At 38.2% G+C, this 16,366-nt stretch overlaps 1 protein-coding gene across 1 annotated transcript in view; it reads right to left on the bottom strand.

Annotated features, from left to right (window-relative positions):
- Window positions 1-15,991, bottom strand: part of usp54b (ubiquitin specific peptidase 54b) — a 101,019-nt gene extending 85,028 nt beyond the window's left edge. Inside the window, exon 1 of the mRNA XM_030121937.1 lies at window positions 15,782-15,991. Within this exon, the coding sequence (XP_029977797.1) occupies window positions 15,782-15,937 (156 nt within the window). The 5' untranslated portion in view covers window positions 15,938-15,991. The remainder of the gene's footprint in view (window positions 1-15,781) is intronic.
- Window positions 15,992-16,366: the final 375 nt, after the last annotated feature.

Here is a 16,366-nt window from a genome sequence, read left to right as displayed (position 1 = left end):
TTCCTCCTCCTCTTCATCTTGCTCTTCGTCCTCCTCTTCTTCTTTTTCTTCTTCTTCCTCCTCCTCTTCATCCACCTCTTCATCTTCCTCTTTGTCCTCCTCTTCCTCTTTGTCTTCTTCTTCCTCTTCTTATTTTTCCTCCTCCTCTTCCTCTTTCTCTTCTTCCTCCTCCTCTTCATCCACCTCTCCCTCTTCATCCTCCTCCTCCTCCTCTTTGTCTTCTTCTTCCTCTTCTTATTCTTCCTCCTCCTCTTCCTCCGTCTTCTTCTTCCTTTTCTCTTTGCCTTCCTCTTGTCCTCCTCTTTCTCCTCTTCCTCTCGTCTTCTTCCTCTTATCCTCCTCCTCTTCTTCATCCTTCTCTTCTTCCGTCTTCTTCCTTTTCCTCTTTGCCTTCCTCTTCCTCTGTCTTCTTCCTCTTAGTAGTCCTCCCTCCTCTTCATCCTCCTCTTCATCTGTCTTCTTCTTTCTTTCCTCTTCCTCTAGCTCCTCTTCCTCTTTTCTTCTTCCTCTTCGTCCTCCTCTTCATCCTCCTCTTCATCTGTCTTCTTCTTCATTTTCCTCTTCTTCTTCCTCTTAGTCGTTGTCCTCCTCTTCGTCCTCCTCTCCCCCTTCATCCACCTCTCCCTCCCTCCCTCCCTCCTCTCCAGTGCATAATTAGAGGAAAGAGCTGTTAGTACATTCATTGGGCGTGCTCAAAGATAATATTGACACAAGGCTGTCCCTGAGGCTTCTGCTCAGACCTACAGCACCACACACTTATAGAACACTATGGATGGGAATCCAGAACCACTTCTATACAACAACTGGATCCCAGTAGCTCAGTTCCTTAGACTGTTTCCTTAAACTGTAACTGTACTGGTCAGACTTACAACATGAACTGTGCTTTGTATATTACTTTTAAGGGCAAATTCAGTAAAAATTTAAAAAAAAAAAAAAAAAAAAAATCACCATAAATGCACCACACTAGTGATGTCTTGATCTGGATTTTTTTGCTTCCAATCTGATCTGATTTTTTTTTAGGATTAGTTTTGCTGATACCAATCTGATACCGATTCGATACCGACTTTTTACAATGAAACTTTGGTTTAAATTTGGAGTCATTATTTATAGGTTATTATACTATTATTCTTACTGTAGATCCCAGATGGGCTGAATGTGGAACGTGAACTAAAACAACTATGACACCTTTGACTCTTAATAACTTCAGTATCATTTTTGCACTTTCCAAATTCATACTGTGGGACAAATTAGAACCTTTGGCAGCCCGGTTTTGGCCCACAGGTCGTATGTTTGCCACTGCTGTAGTGCGTCTATGGACAGGTCCGTCCAGGTTTGATAAGGGGGTACGTTCTGTGCCGTACGTTAGTGATGCACGGATCAGTGGGTTACTCGTGGGTCGGGTCAAATAATTCCACAAAAGCCCCGCAGGTTGAAAAAAACCAGACTCGCGCATCACTATCGAACCTTAAAGTGAAAGTGAAACCTATAGACATTTTACTAATTCCTCTAAGCCTCCCGCTGTTATGCAGCTAATTTTCCTTTCCTCTACCTTCAGAAACTTTAATTTGATTGAGCAGAAGGTGTGTTTACAAAAAATAACATGAAATTATTAAAATTTTTACATTAACAAACTACTCTAACAATAAAATGAGAATGACCTCAAATGTCTAAAGAAACTTAAGTGCAATTTTAACAATATTCCGCCTGTTACTAAGTAGAGGTGTAAGAAGTTCTGCAATATATGGCAATATTTCATTTCATACTACTGTATCGATATTAAAAACTACTGTATCCATATTTTTAGGTATTTATTCAAATGCAGACATTGTGTAGGTTCATTTTCGTTTTTCTTTTTTGTTTATATTTTATTTATTATTATTTTACACTTTTATTAAATAATGTTAGTTCCTTTGTTGGGATTGCACAAGATGTTCATAATGTATTAGTTCATAACTAACATTGCATTATTTTTGTGCAATTCCAACAAAGGAACTAACATTATTTAATAAAAGAGTGTTAAAAAAAATAATAAATAAAATATAAACAAAAAGAAAAACAAAAATGAACCTCCACAATATCTGTATTCTACTATATAATGCACATTTTGTGTCTGTCCGATGTCTGCTCGATGTCCGCTCAATGTTGCAGCACAGGAGGGCGTTTGTACGGATGTTCCTCAGCCTTCACAGGCCCGATCGCCGCCAAACTCGCCAGATGAATAGAAACATTACTTGACTATCAACTAGGCACAATTTTATGTCCATATTCAAATGTTGTGAGGTATGCTGGGAGATTTTAACAGGGTCCCAGCTCACCTCGGACCAGGTCTGAGCTCACCACAGACCGGGTCCAACCTCACCTCGGACCTTCACAGGCCCGATCGCCACCAAACTCGCCAAATGAATACAAACATTACCTGACTACCTTACTATGCACAATTTTATGTCCATATGCAAATGTTGTGAGGTATGCTGGGCACTTTTAGCCTCTCATGCTATTGTACAATGGCACCACGGGTGCAATGCCGCTAGTTTGAATAAATACTTAAAAATATCAACGCAGTACTTTTTAATATCGATACAGTATTGTGAAATGAAATATCGTGATATATTGCAGAACCGATATTTTCTTACACCCCTAGTTATAATGCCAATTATTTTATTGATCTGGCCCACTTGGGATCAAATTGGGCTGAATGTGGCCCCAGACATAAAATGAGTTTGGACCCCGATAAGAATCGATAAGAGAATCAACAGGGAAGTGATATTGATAATGGGACCAGAATGGCAAAATTCTGATCCGTTTCCATCCCTACACTTGTACGTTTACATGCGCAGGCTTTGTGCATGCTGGGAAATGACACTCCTGGACACACAAACACAAAAGCAATATGTACGGCAACCTTAGCAATACCGAGGAGAGAGTGATAGGTGGAGGGACGAGGGAGGAGGGGGTGGAGGATGACGGAGTGCATGCTGACGCCAGTGTATGCCTTCTATCTTTCCCCCTCTGTTTCCCCTCCTCTCTCTGGAGTTTATTTGGTGGTGATGAATCGGCTTCCTGCACAGCACTGCAGCAGCCACAAGGAGGGCACACTTTCCCTCTGCCCATCTCTCTTCATCCATCCCGGCCGCCATCCATCTCGCTCTTTTTCTCCTCCTCTAAGTGCATCCCTCCATCTCTTTCTCCAGGCCTTCCTCGGCTCTTCCATCATTTTGTTTGTTTCTTCTTCCTCCTACACTATGTGGACAAAAGTATGTGGACACGTTGGATTCAGGTGTTTCTTTTCCAACGGGGGTCTGGGATACAAAACAGTAATGACTAATACGGTCAGAATATAGTTTTATATTATGGGATAAATATCATTACATTGGTTAGTTTGGTTTAAATTTACTTAATTTCTTTCAACTTTGATTTTTTTGTTACCCATGACTATGATTTTAAATGTTCTACCGTTAAATTTCTAAAATATTTTTTCTGCTCTGATTGTAAATAATAATTTTCTACCACAACTGACCATCTACTTTCTTCACATCTCACTTAAAAAGAAAAATCTACCATTAAAGTGTTAAGTCCACACTTTAACCACATCTCAATTGGTTAATGTCAGATCTACTGTGGGGGTAAACAGAGGAAAACTAGAAAATATGTGACTGTCTGAATAATTATGGACCTGACTGTATGTGTCAAAGTGTGAAATCTACAATATTAATAGAGCTGAAACGATTAATCGTTTAGGTGCTTGAAGCAAATGCAAAAATTCACAATTCAATTCATGGACTCGAACTGATTAAAGGGAAATATTCTATTGCAGTTTTCCTGAATTGAAGCTTGTTTGTGCGTCACAATAAGCGTCCGTGTGAAACACAACAGTGGAACCAATGTTTAACAGCAGAGAAATGAAAGAAACAAAGCTTTGATTCAGGAGAACTGTGGTTGAATGATTTTTTTGGATCGCTTTGAGTCAATTAATTGTTTCAGCTCTAAATATTAATGTCAGTAAGTTCCCATTATCAGTCAGCCAAGTAATAGAACTTAAATGACTTGAGATAAACAGCAGGTTGAGCTAAAAAGGTTGAAAGACTGTTCAACTGACTAATACCAGGTATCCTAAAAATGTACAATGTACAAAAAAAAAAAAAAATCTAATCCTAAAAATAAAATAAAACTGATTAATTTATGGATATTCCAGTGCATTTTCACTCTGAAAATTCATGTCCAGGGGATGAAAGTACAAGAACAATTCAAGTAGTGGTGCTAGTTCCCTTCAGGTAACATTACTTTAAGATGGTGCTCATCAAATAGTCATGTAAATATACTGACTGTGTCCGCCAGTCACGTTAAAATAAATTAATGAAAATCACTGTAGTGATTGTGCAAAATGATCACAGCTCCAATGATCACACATATAATCCTCACTGTCACAAATTGACTCAGAAGCACAAGCAAATGATGATGGATATACAAAAAATGCGTACAAACAATGCTTCTACAGGTGGAAACATGAACCTATTGCACAACAAGTTGCAGTTGTTTGGTTTTCTTTAGTACATACATGAAGTTTGTGCTGAAGTCTTTTGCCCACATGCATTAAAACATCGTCACTGATTATTTATCTAGAGGTCTTGTCTTTTCTGACATCCAGAGTTCTTCACTGCTTTTTTTTTCTGCTCATCTGTTGCTGCAGAAAAACTTCAATACTACTAATCCCCAGTTGAATGTGTGAGGTTGTCAGGTTCTGTTCTATGTTCCAGTCCTGTGGTCTGGATTCAGATCAATCTAAAACAGAAGTGGGTGGTTCTTTCACTGGAGGAGAACTCAGTTAATGCAATCAAAGTCCATATGTGACTTCTATTAGTGATCAATAGGAAATACATTGATATCTGGAACCATTGACATGTTATAAACCATAAAAAATTTGGCCCACTATAAGTAAAGGTACATTTTTAATATTTCAAAAATTTCTCAAAAATCCAAAAGTCAAAATTTCTCAAAACTGTGAAAAAATCTTTGTAGACAGTGTCTCAAGGAAGCTACATATAAAATTTGAGATGAACCTGACCAGTAGTTTTAGAGAAGAAGAATGTTAAAATCTAAACATTGTTGACCTTCAGATTGACCCTTCAAGGTTGCTCAAGGTCAAAGGTCATGAACCCAAATTAAAGTCCATATATGACTTCCTATCAGTGATCAATAGGAACTATATTGATATCTTTAACAATTTACATGTTACAAGTTATCAAAAAACGGACCATAAGTAAAGGCATTTTTTTAATAATTCAAAAATTTGTCAAAAATGTAAAAATCTAAATTTCTCAAAACTGTGAACAAACTTTGCAGACATTGTCCCAAGGAAGATACATATAAAATTTGAAATGAATCCGACCTGTAATTTCCTTGGAGAAGATGTTTGACAAAATTGCTAACAAAGACAAAAACGAAGATGAAAATGAAGTTGAAGACGACGCCAGAAACAACACCTTCATAATAGCTCATGGTCCATCAGCCAGTAAGATTTAAAAAAAAAAACAAAAAAAACATAACATTCCTACACTTGAAAACCCTTGACCTTCAGTCCATGCCAAAGTTTTTGCGCATACAGACAGACGAACTGATGACAATACCCTGCGGTGAGGGCCAAGGCTAAAAAGAAAAAAACAACTACCAACTCCTAGCATAAAACAGACTCCAACACAAACTTCTCATATTGAGTCTTTAACAATTTATGGAAAAATATCCCTACAAAAAGAATTAAATCTGAGCTCAAATGGAGAAATATGTCCTGGGGAAAGTGTTCTCTGTTTTAGCTGCAATTTCTGAGTCATACTGCATAATTTAAGGACAAAAAACTCATACATGAGCACCTTCCAGCGATTTTCAAGTCAACACATAAATATTTCAGTAACAAAGGATGACCCCAGTGCACTGGCTACTTCATGACTTAAGGAAAACCACCTTCAATTTCAATTATCAGTTAAAAATATAGGTTAATCAACAAAACAACCGACTGCACAACTGCAGAAACCTGCAGACCCAAAGCCTCTGAACCACAACCTCAACACGACATGTTCTCCAACTCCTTTACTGTTTTACTTTTACCTCTGTTTACTCAGGGAAAAGTTGCTGAGCATGTTCACTTTACTTTCCAGCGCCTCATTAAATTACCCACATCTACATAACCCTGGGCTCTGCTGCAGCAGCAGGGGGTTAAGTGCCTTGCTCAAGGGGCCCTCAGGGACTGGAGAACAGGGAGGAGGGCATTTCACTCACGATAAATTCAATAGGATTAGTGATGCTGCAGAGTTGGTCCTAAATCTGATCCTTCAGCTCAAAATCTGCAACCAGGTCCTGCAAGTACAACAGTCTAGGCCTGGACCATAGGCATAGACTGTTTCTTTAGATCTTTCTTTATGTGGCAGTTTTTGTCTTTAGGGTTTATTTTGTTTCACTGTTTGGATGTTTTGAAGTTTTACTTAATTCTATTCATGCATCATGACTTTTATTGTATCATGACCACTGTTTTCAATGTTCTGCTTCTAGATTTGTGAAATGATTTGAAGAATTTGTCCTATTATGACCATAAAGAATACTTTAAAACAACCATATTTTACATCATTTTCATCCCATAAAAACCCTCAGCCTGACTTATTAGCGCATGCCAAAGGTTTTGGACGGACCTACGGATGACCAACTGATGACAATACCCTGCGGCCAGTGTGGCCAAGGGTAAAAACTCACATTGCGCTCATTTTTTACTCTGATTTAATGTTGTGAGGTAAGTGCTAAATCACAAAAAATACAAAAAACTAGGTTTGTTTTGCATTTTTCACCACATTACTGCCACTTTTTTTTTTTACTAATAATTTACCCATCTGGCTTCTTCGGCATTTACTACCTTCACTGACTATTTATTTTGGTCACAACAACCAAATCAACACCAAACAAGTATTTACTGTTTGTATATCTATATATAATATAATATATGTCCCTGTTAGCTCATTGTCAAAGTATCATCAGAGGATAGGAGTAAAATAAAGACAGGACAACAACAATCTTTATAATCTTAAATTGATATATGATCTACTTTTCCTACTGTGACATCAAAACCTCCCAACGCTAGCCAAGGTCACTATGCTAGTGAGTTTATGTCAGTCTGTTAAAGGCGATACTTTAGTGTGTTTCTGTACTAAAGAGTTTGGGTTTCGTCTGCATCAACCTGCACAGTCTGAGTTACATCTCGTTTTGCTGCTTCTGAAATAATGAGGAAGAATTACCTGAAGTCTGTCACATGTGGGTTCAATGTTTTTGAGTCAGGCTACAACAAAATAGGCCACACCAATCTAGATCAATGATGGAAACACAGCAACTGTACGTACAGTTGTGGATGAGTTTGTATACTTCATCTAGATTAAAATATTGTAATAATTTCAGTCCAAAAAGTAATGCAAAAATTAAGTTTCTAGTCAAATATAACAACAAAAAGCATCAGAGATAAACCCTCCGGAAAACTAGAGGAAAACCGGCCTCCTGATCACCTAGCCTTAACCTGAACACGTTTTTAGCCACGTTATAGACTTTTTGCTCCGTCTTTGGTCTCTAACAAGTCCTCTCAAATGTGTCTCTTTAATTGTATCGAGGACATAAAGTGTATTTTCAAAGATGTTTTGATGTTGTAGAATTATGCTAGTGGGAAATATTTTTGATTGACTGTAAAACCCCATCAAAATAAAATAGGCTGCTGCAATCTAAGAACCTCACTTCATCCACATTTTGTCACAATATTGTAGCAATTTCTAGCCAGATAGCAGAATGAAAAGCATCACACACAGATTAAAGTTCTAGAAACCACAAGAACCTAGGAGAAGGAACTATACTTGAGATTGACCATCATGATTCTACCTTAAACAGATCCTCCTATGACCTTTTAGCCTGATGTTTCTGGCCACTTTGTAGACTTTTTGCTCTGTCTTTGCTTCCTACCAACTCCAAAATGTGTCTCTTCAGTCTCTCCATTGACTGGTAACTGTATCAAGACAATAAAAATGTAATCATTTTGGTCCAAAATGATGAAAATTGCACTGTTTTTAGCTAGATACATTGACGAAAAGCATCACACAACCTCCAAAAACCACAGTAAACCAGAGGGAAAACTTTACTTCAGATTATGCATCATGACTCTATATCCTTATATGACATTTTTGCCTGATGTTTCTGGCAACTTTATAGACATTTTGCTGTCTTTGGTCCCTACCATCTCAGAAATGTGTCTCCAGTTTCCCAATTGGCTGCTAACTATATCAAGACAATAAAAATGTAATAATTTGGTCCACAATGGTAAAAACTGCAGTGTTTCTAGTCAGATACACTGACAAAAAGCATCACACAGACAAAACCTCCAGAAACCACAGTAAACTAGAGGGAAAAACTATACTTCAGATTATGACTCGTGATTCTACCTTAAACAGATCCTCATATGACCTTATAGGCTGATGTTTCTGACCACTCAATAGACTTTTGCTCTGTCTTTGGTCCCTACCAATTCCAAAATATGTCTCTTCAGTTTCCCAATTGACTGCTAACTGTATCAAGACAATAAAATTGTAATACTTTGGTCCAAGATGATGAAAATTGTAGTGTTTCTAGTCAGATACATTTAGGGATGGGAATCGTTAAGAATTTAACGATTCCGATTCCATTATTGATATTGCTTATCGATCCGATTCCTTATCGATTCTCTTATCGATTCTCATTGGGTGAGGGAATAAAAGAGTACAAACAGGTGTGTTTGCATTAACTGTCTTCTATATGTCCATCTCTGCACAGAAAATATAACATATACAGTACGTACAAATTATAATAACAGATGACGCCGGGCCGGTTACGGTTCGGGGGGGGGGGGGGGGGGGGGGGGGGGCATACACTGCAAGTGAAACTAAAGACTCTTTACTAATTCCTCTATTGCCGCATTTCTACTATGTGGAACCTGTTCGACTCGGCTCGGCTTGTCTCCCGTTGTTGTGCACCTCATTTCCTTTCCCTTCTTACCTTCAGAAACTTGTATTTGAGGAGTTGTGACGTTTGTTGCCCACACCGGAACCGGAACCGGCCCGGCATTCACTCTGCCGCTACATTCACAAACACCGCTGAGTAGAGTATCAAATACGTGACCTTCCTGTAAATGAATCGCATGCTGTGGACAAATGTTTGAGGATATTGGAGGGATTCCACCCTTCTGAAGACATGGAAGCTTTGACAGTCTTACAAGTAAGTGGACCTGGTGTCGTCTGTTTAGACCGTTTCTGCCTCAACGCCATGTTGGCCACGTTCTGACCAAAACAATGCAGCGTACGTGTGACGTCATCGCGCATGCACAACGAAAGCAGAATCGATAAGCAGAATCGTTAAGCAGGCAGGCAAACGATTCCAAGGAATTGAGCTACTGGGAACCGGTTTTCAAAAAGAACCGGTTCTCGATTCCCATCCCTAGATACATTGATGAAAAGCATCACACAACCTCCAAAAACCCCAGTAAACTGGTGGGAAAACTATACTTCAGATTATGCATCATGATTCTATATCCTTGTATGACCTTTTAACCTTATGTTTCTGGCCACTCAATAGAATTTTGCTCTGTCTTTGGTTCCTACCAATTCCGAAATGTGTCTCTTCATTTTCCCAAATGGTCGCTAACTGTATCAAGACAATAAAAATGGAATAATTTTGGTGCAAAATGATGAAAATTGCAGGGTTTTCTAGTCAGATACACTGATGAAAAGTATCACACACAGACCAAACCTCCAGAGAAAACTAGAGGAACAACTTGTTATGGTTTGGTTGTAACCTGACTGTGTTTTGTAAGAGGTGATTCTACACCCAAAGATGAAGCCCTAACTTAATTAACTATCATTTTCTGCTGTAGCCCTTTTCCCCTGTGTCATCCAGCAGGAGGAACTTGTCGATGCTGTGATGATGTCTGGTTTTATCCCGTGTCCTGCTAAACATCCTCGTCCTCTGTCCGTGCATGCGTGAGTACATGTGTGTCCTTGAAGTGGCCCATTTCCCTCCTCGCTGAAGCTGATTTGCTGCTTTGTTGAGGCGTTTTCTTCATTTTCACAAATGAACTTCCCGTCCTTCACGCCATCCCCGTCTCCTTCCCTCCGCCTTGTATGCTCGGCTTCGGACACCCCCCCACACCCCCACCTCCCCCCTTCAACCCTTACCTTATTTGACTCTTTAATCCCGCTGTTTCTCCCGACGGTATCGCCTTTATTGTTCTCTTGGCTTTTTTCATACTGTATGCTGTCTCATCCCTCCGGTCTTCTCTTTGTCGTCCCTCAGCAACTTTTCTTCTCTTTCATCTATCCCGAGCTTCTGCCCCATCACAGACCTCCCTTCTTCAGCTTCGTTCTCCGACCTCCCTCTCCTCTCGCTTTTCCTTCTGTTCAAGCCAGTAGTCGAGAGGAACTAGTGTGCGAGTGGAGGTCTATTTGTGCCAGCTGGAAGTCTTGGGAGGAGGGAAGTGTGTGTTTTGTGTGTGAAGAACGACTGAACGAAGGCAGATGCAGCAGCGGCAGCAGCAGCAGCATCAGTGTAGCATCTACATCAAACTGGATGTCCACAACACGGCCAAAACCCAACCAAACACGCAAACACACGCTAATATGGTGCTAATCTCATCCTTGGCAAACTTTAATAACCACTGCTGCAGTGGATGCGCACTTTTTCTGCTTTTATTTGTGGTTTCTCTTGGTGCATTGAAGTAAAACTGCAGTAACTTCCTATGAGGCTTGTTCTGCAGAAGTGTCCAACGTTTACAGCAGAGACTCCAAAATGTTTTCAGTGCTTTTTTTTTTTTTACAGGAAAAACATTTGACTAGACTTAATTTATACATTTCTACAAACTGTCAAATTAGTGTTGCAAATAAAATATCTTTTTTTTTGTCTTATTGTATCTTATACTAATTTTCTTGTTAGACCTTTTAGTCATTTTCATCTTGTTGCATCTTTATCAAATCATTTTATTGTCTTGCATATTCAGTGTTTTCATCTTGTTGAATCTTTTGTCTTCTTGCATTTGTTACATCTTTGTCATTTCTTTTATCTTTCTACATCTTTTTCTATAAATGATTTTAATTTTGTTGCATCTTTATTATTTTCATCTTAACCCTTTCATGCTTGAATTATGGAACCTTTGTCAATATTTCCTGAGTGTTTTGTTGCTCTCTAGGCGTGAAAAAAACAATGCAATCAAGGTTGTTGTTTTTTTTTTTTGTTTTTAAGGAGTTACAAAAATGTCCACTCAGCCGGAGGTCATGCATTTAATTTTTGAAGCAAAGAAACATGTATTTAAAACCTAATATCAGAAAGTGATATGGAAAACTATGCAATAAGAACGTTTTTAATGCTGCTAATCATGTTTTCTCACAACTTAACATACTCTAATACTATTTATTATTATATTATATTACTCAACTATTTATTATTCACTTCATGGAGATAATATGCAAAAAAAACAAAAACTTTTTGTGAAAAAAAACAACAACCAGTAATTACAGTCTAATAACAATTAACATTGCTTTACACCCAAACATGTTACTGCAGATTAGGTTTATCAAGAACAGCAAAGTTACAGTAATGGACTGAATTCCAGTTTATGGGATGATGCATGAGCGTCCACTGTGTTGGCTGGCATGGAACTAAAACAACAAATCCATGAATATACAAGAGAACAGCTGTAGAATAACTGTCCACTGGAGTGACCACTATACATGAGAAGGTTAATGTAACTTTATCTATTAAACTCTCCTTAATCTCATTGCGCCTTTCACCTTTAAATTATTTAGTTTCGTTGCATCTTTTATGTCATTTTAATGTCGTTGCATCTTTATTAGATAATTTTTGTCTCATTGCATCTTCAGTGTTTTCATGTTGTTCCATTTTTCTTGCATTTCAGTACATCTTTGACATGGTTTTTATCTTGTCGCATCTTTTACCTTAATTTTCATTTTGTTGAATCTTTAATGTCTCATGTATTTTTTTTACTTTTTAATCACTTTCATGTGGTTGCATCTTTGACATTGTGTTTTCATCTTGTCGTAGATTCACCTATTAAACTCCTTTTGTCGTTCTCAGCTTGTTGCATCTTTTACCTGTAAATCATTTTCATTTTGCTGCATCGCTTACGTCACTTTCATATTTTGCATCTTTCTCTTTTAAATAATTTTTACCTTGTTGCATCTTATTTTGATCTTAAATCTTTTACGACTTTTGCATCTTTGACTTCAAATCAATCTCATTTTCTTTCCATCTTGTTCTAACTCCACATACTGAATAATTTTACAACTGTTTCATCATGTTTGACTATTTCATCACATCTTGTCGCATTTTTATGTTTAAATTTTCATTTTCATCATATTGATTTGACAAAAAATAAGTGTAATCTTCATTCTTATACATTTTGAACATTTAAAAAGACATAAAAATGCTCTTATATGTGGAGTTATGTTCACAAAAATGAGGGGAGATGCCAAATTTCCAGTTTAGGACTTTGGGAACCACTGGTCTAAAGAAAGGAATACAACTACACAACAATTTTGGAAAGACTCACCCTCTCTGAACCCTACAGGTATGTGACAAATTTAAGGAAAAATTAACATAAAGCGTGTTAATAAGACCTCAGGATTTGTGTTTTTATGATGTTATAGAGAGTTCAGTCTGACACATCAATCTAAATACATCCAATAGGTGTTCAGTCACACTGAGATCTAGTGATTCTAAAGATCGCAGCATGTTTTCTTCATACTTATCGAATGATTCAACGAGCTCTGGGTGCTGTACAGATGAGAGCTTTGTCCTCAGAGAACCCACTTCCATCAGGTTTTTCCTTTCATTTGTCGCAGAAACATTCTAGAAGTCATAATTATGTTTTCATTAGTGTATATTCACCTGCAGGTATCAACTGTTGTGTTTTCATTTACCTCATAATAAGCCCTTAATGTCATCAGATAGACTAGGTTCTGTTTAACCCATAAAGACCCAAACATCCATCATCTACCAAAATCATCTACTGATCTAAACTGTCTAATCCCTGTTGATCTACTAATCCATGTAAATAATTGGTGTAAAATACAGTTATTCATCTTTACATGGTCATCAGATATGACCCTTTAGGACATTCAGAGGCTCTGTAGGTACCATGGCAACACCATCATCTTCTACAACATTGATCACCAGTAAAACCCATGGAGTTGGATCAATGACAGTGGATGGACACACTGGGTTTATGTTCAGATAATGATAGATTTTGCTGAGAAAGTCCCTTTTCTTCAGTTTTCTCCATTTCTGATATAATAATCCTCAACTTTGCTCTAACCCTTTATGAACATCTACATGATCAGTAACTTAAATGTTGGAAAATAGCTGATTTTCACTGAAAAAACCACAAAATACAGAAGATAATATTACAATTAATGGGGATAAACCACTTAAGTATGGTTAATATAGAGAAAAATTCATTTGGGAACTGCCACAAATGTCACACTGGGTCCCTGTGAGTTAACCACAACGGCTTTACAGTAGTTGAGTCAAACCAAACACTAGACAGGTTTTCATCCAAATGTATCACAGGTTTTATAGTTGTTCTAATGTAGTATTAAAATTCCAAACTCTGACCAGCAGGGGGCAGTCCAGTACCAGAACACACTTAGGACCAAAATCACCAACAAATCAACAACATGTATCCACAGACTGAATAAAATATTACACACATCTGTATTATGGAATCATCAGGTGTTCTTTTTCAAACTAAAATCATAGATGCTTATTTTAACAGTCGCTCAAAATACCACTGGGTCTTTATAATCTTCATGTGCTGCATCAGCTGATAGTTTACATTATAGCTCTGTTGGCTTAGCTCTGTTAGCTTAGCTCTGTTTTTAGACTGAAAACAGCCACAGTAAAACCACTAATCACCTCTGTGTTCTGTTTGGTTTGTGTTGTCGTAGCTGAACTAAAGATCTGTTTGAATCCAACAAACAAGGTCAGAACTGTCACAGTTTAGTCTGAACCGTGGATCAACAAACAGCACGTTCGCAAAAAATAACAACATCCCATAATAACTTTATACCTTCATCAACCTCAGAATCAAACTCGCCTGTGTAGAAAAAAACCTGACATTTCAGCATCAAACTCCACTAGCGCGTTGACCCATGGGCATCCACAGGTTCTAGATGTGGTAGTTTTTATGCTGTTGTGTATTCGTGCATGCTGTATCGCATTTGTCCAGCAGTCACTGCCAAAGCGTTCTGGGTGTAGTAACATGATTGTAAGGCTATTGTATTCCAAAATTTCTAATATCTCTCAAACTATTGGTCCTATCAACTTGCCATTTTCACTAGTCTGTTCCTGGACCAAAAATACATAAGTATGACAAACTGCAGCAGTCAGCTCTGTACAGATTTAGTGTGGAATCCCAAGACACACACACACACACAGAGGCCAATTGGCTTTTATAATATAGATTCTTTACATTTACAGCTGTGTCTAGTGGAGAAAACAACAGCTTCTATTTTTATCACAGTCTGTTCTATTAATCTGAAAGTTGTGTCTTGTGGTTCTCAACCTCATCTTGGCCTTGCTTTATTTTTTTTCGCCATTAGAGGACTGTCAAAGTGGCTCACTACTCCCTCTAGTGGTCACATAAATCCCCCAAGATTCAGTTCATATCTCTACAATTCGACACATTGGCATCTTCAGTAGAACCTCACAACTCTTAATTCTAAACACTATGATGATAATTTAGGTCATTTTTAATATTTCAAAGTAGAATTAATACAGGTAACCCTTTAAAGCATTTACAACAACTCAGCAAAGATAATAAACATCACATAATAATTTTATACCTTCATACGCCTCATAATCCAATTCACAGTGTAGAAAAAAACTGACATTTCAGGATCAAACCCAATTCTTTTCAATTAGAGCTGTGTCCAGAGGAGAAAACAATAACATCGCTTCAGCTTTTATGACATGTTTGTAAGTGGAAGGTGAAGTCAGAGGTATCTAGGACCATGCAATCAGTAGTCGCTTTTCCACTGACCCTCAATATAACTTGTGCATAAAAATTTACTTAATGAAAAAATGACAATTTCGCCAAAAGTCTCATTTTTCGATTAAACGTTTTTGCGCTGGCAAGAGGTGTTTCTTTTGGGTGTAGTGCAAATGGTATATCACACAAAACTGCAATGGAAGACCTTTTTCCACAACTAGAGTCACGTGAATACAAAAAACCGATGTTGATGGACGATACAGCAAGCAAAGAAGAAGAGTTTTAAAAACAAACATGGAAACAGGAAACTGAATCATTTTTTAATTTAGTATGAGATAGAGGGATAATATATAATAATAATGAATATTTCTGTAAATCAACACAATATTTCCATTAGTTGCCATGTTTATGGAATGACTTCTTGTGTCATCTCGTGTTAATAAATAAACAAATCATCACATTGTGATTTAATGGAAAAACCGACATTATGCACTTCTGTTTTTTGACAGTTAGTAAATATCGGTAAGTTTTGCGCAGATGACCAATGGAAAAGCCACTACTGCAAGAGTCATTAAATTCTACTAAATGCACCTTTAAGAAACACTTAACTGATGTGTTGTATCACATCTCAACATGATAACCACTAAAAAAAATCCCAGCTCATGAACAGAGATTATGTGAATCTCATGGACAATCATAAACATCTTAAATATGTGTGTTTTTTTTATGACTGACCTGCAGAGCGCTGTTCAGGAAACAACTGTTCTGTCCTGGTTCGTGCTCAGGGCCTTTGCTGGGTGCGATGGAGGTCATGGTTCTCGGGTTCACCAGCCCCTGCACCCCGCCTACTGCTCCGCCACCCGACGCAAAGTAGTTCCTCTTCCACGACATCACTACCTGGACGCCCCCGTTTCCGCGGAGACGGGGGAAGGGGCGGGGCAGTAGAGCGAGCGACGGCCTCTATGTCACTCCCATGAGAGAGCAAGAAGGAGAATGAGAAAAAGTAGAGAAGGAGGAGATGAAGGGAGGAAGAGGAATGAAAGGGAGGCGGCGGCGGCGGTGGTGGGTGTAGATCGAGTGTGTCTTGGATGGGATTCGGTACCCATACAACCCTCCCCCTCAACAGCCGTGTTTTCACTTTAGAACGTTTGAAAAATTTAGCCGGTGGTTGAGTTTTCTTTTCTTTCTTTAGGTCCTTGGATTTAGCAGGAGAACTGGTCCAAAGCATCCGTTAGCAGATTCTGTGAGAAGAACGCTGATTTAGGTGGAGTGTCGCTCCCATGAGGAGATGCCTTTGATGCTCTATTAGCTCCTTTTCAG

The sequence above is a fragment of the Sphaeramia orbicularis genome, chromosome 19 (genome assembly GCF_902148855.1).
Source record: "Sphaeramia orbicularis chromosome 19, fSphaOr1.1, whole genome shotgun sequence".
Lineage (NCBI taxonomy): Eukaryota > Metazoa > Chordata > Actinopteri > Kurtiformes > Apogonidae > Sphaeramia > Sphaeramia orbicularis.
Note: the sequence above shows the minus strand (reverse complement) of the source record. Positions and strands in the feature narration are given on the sequence as shown.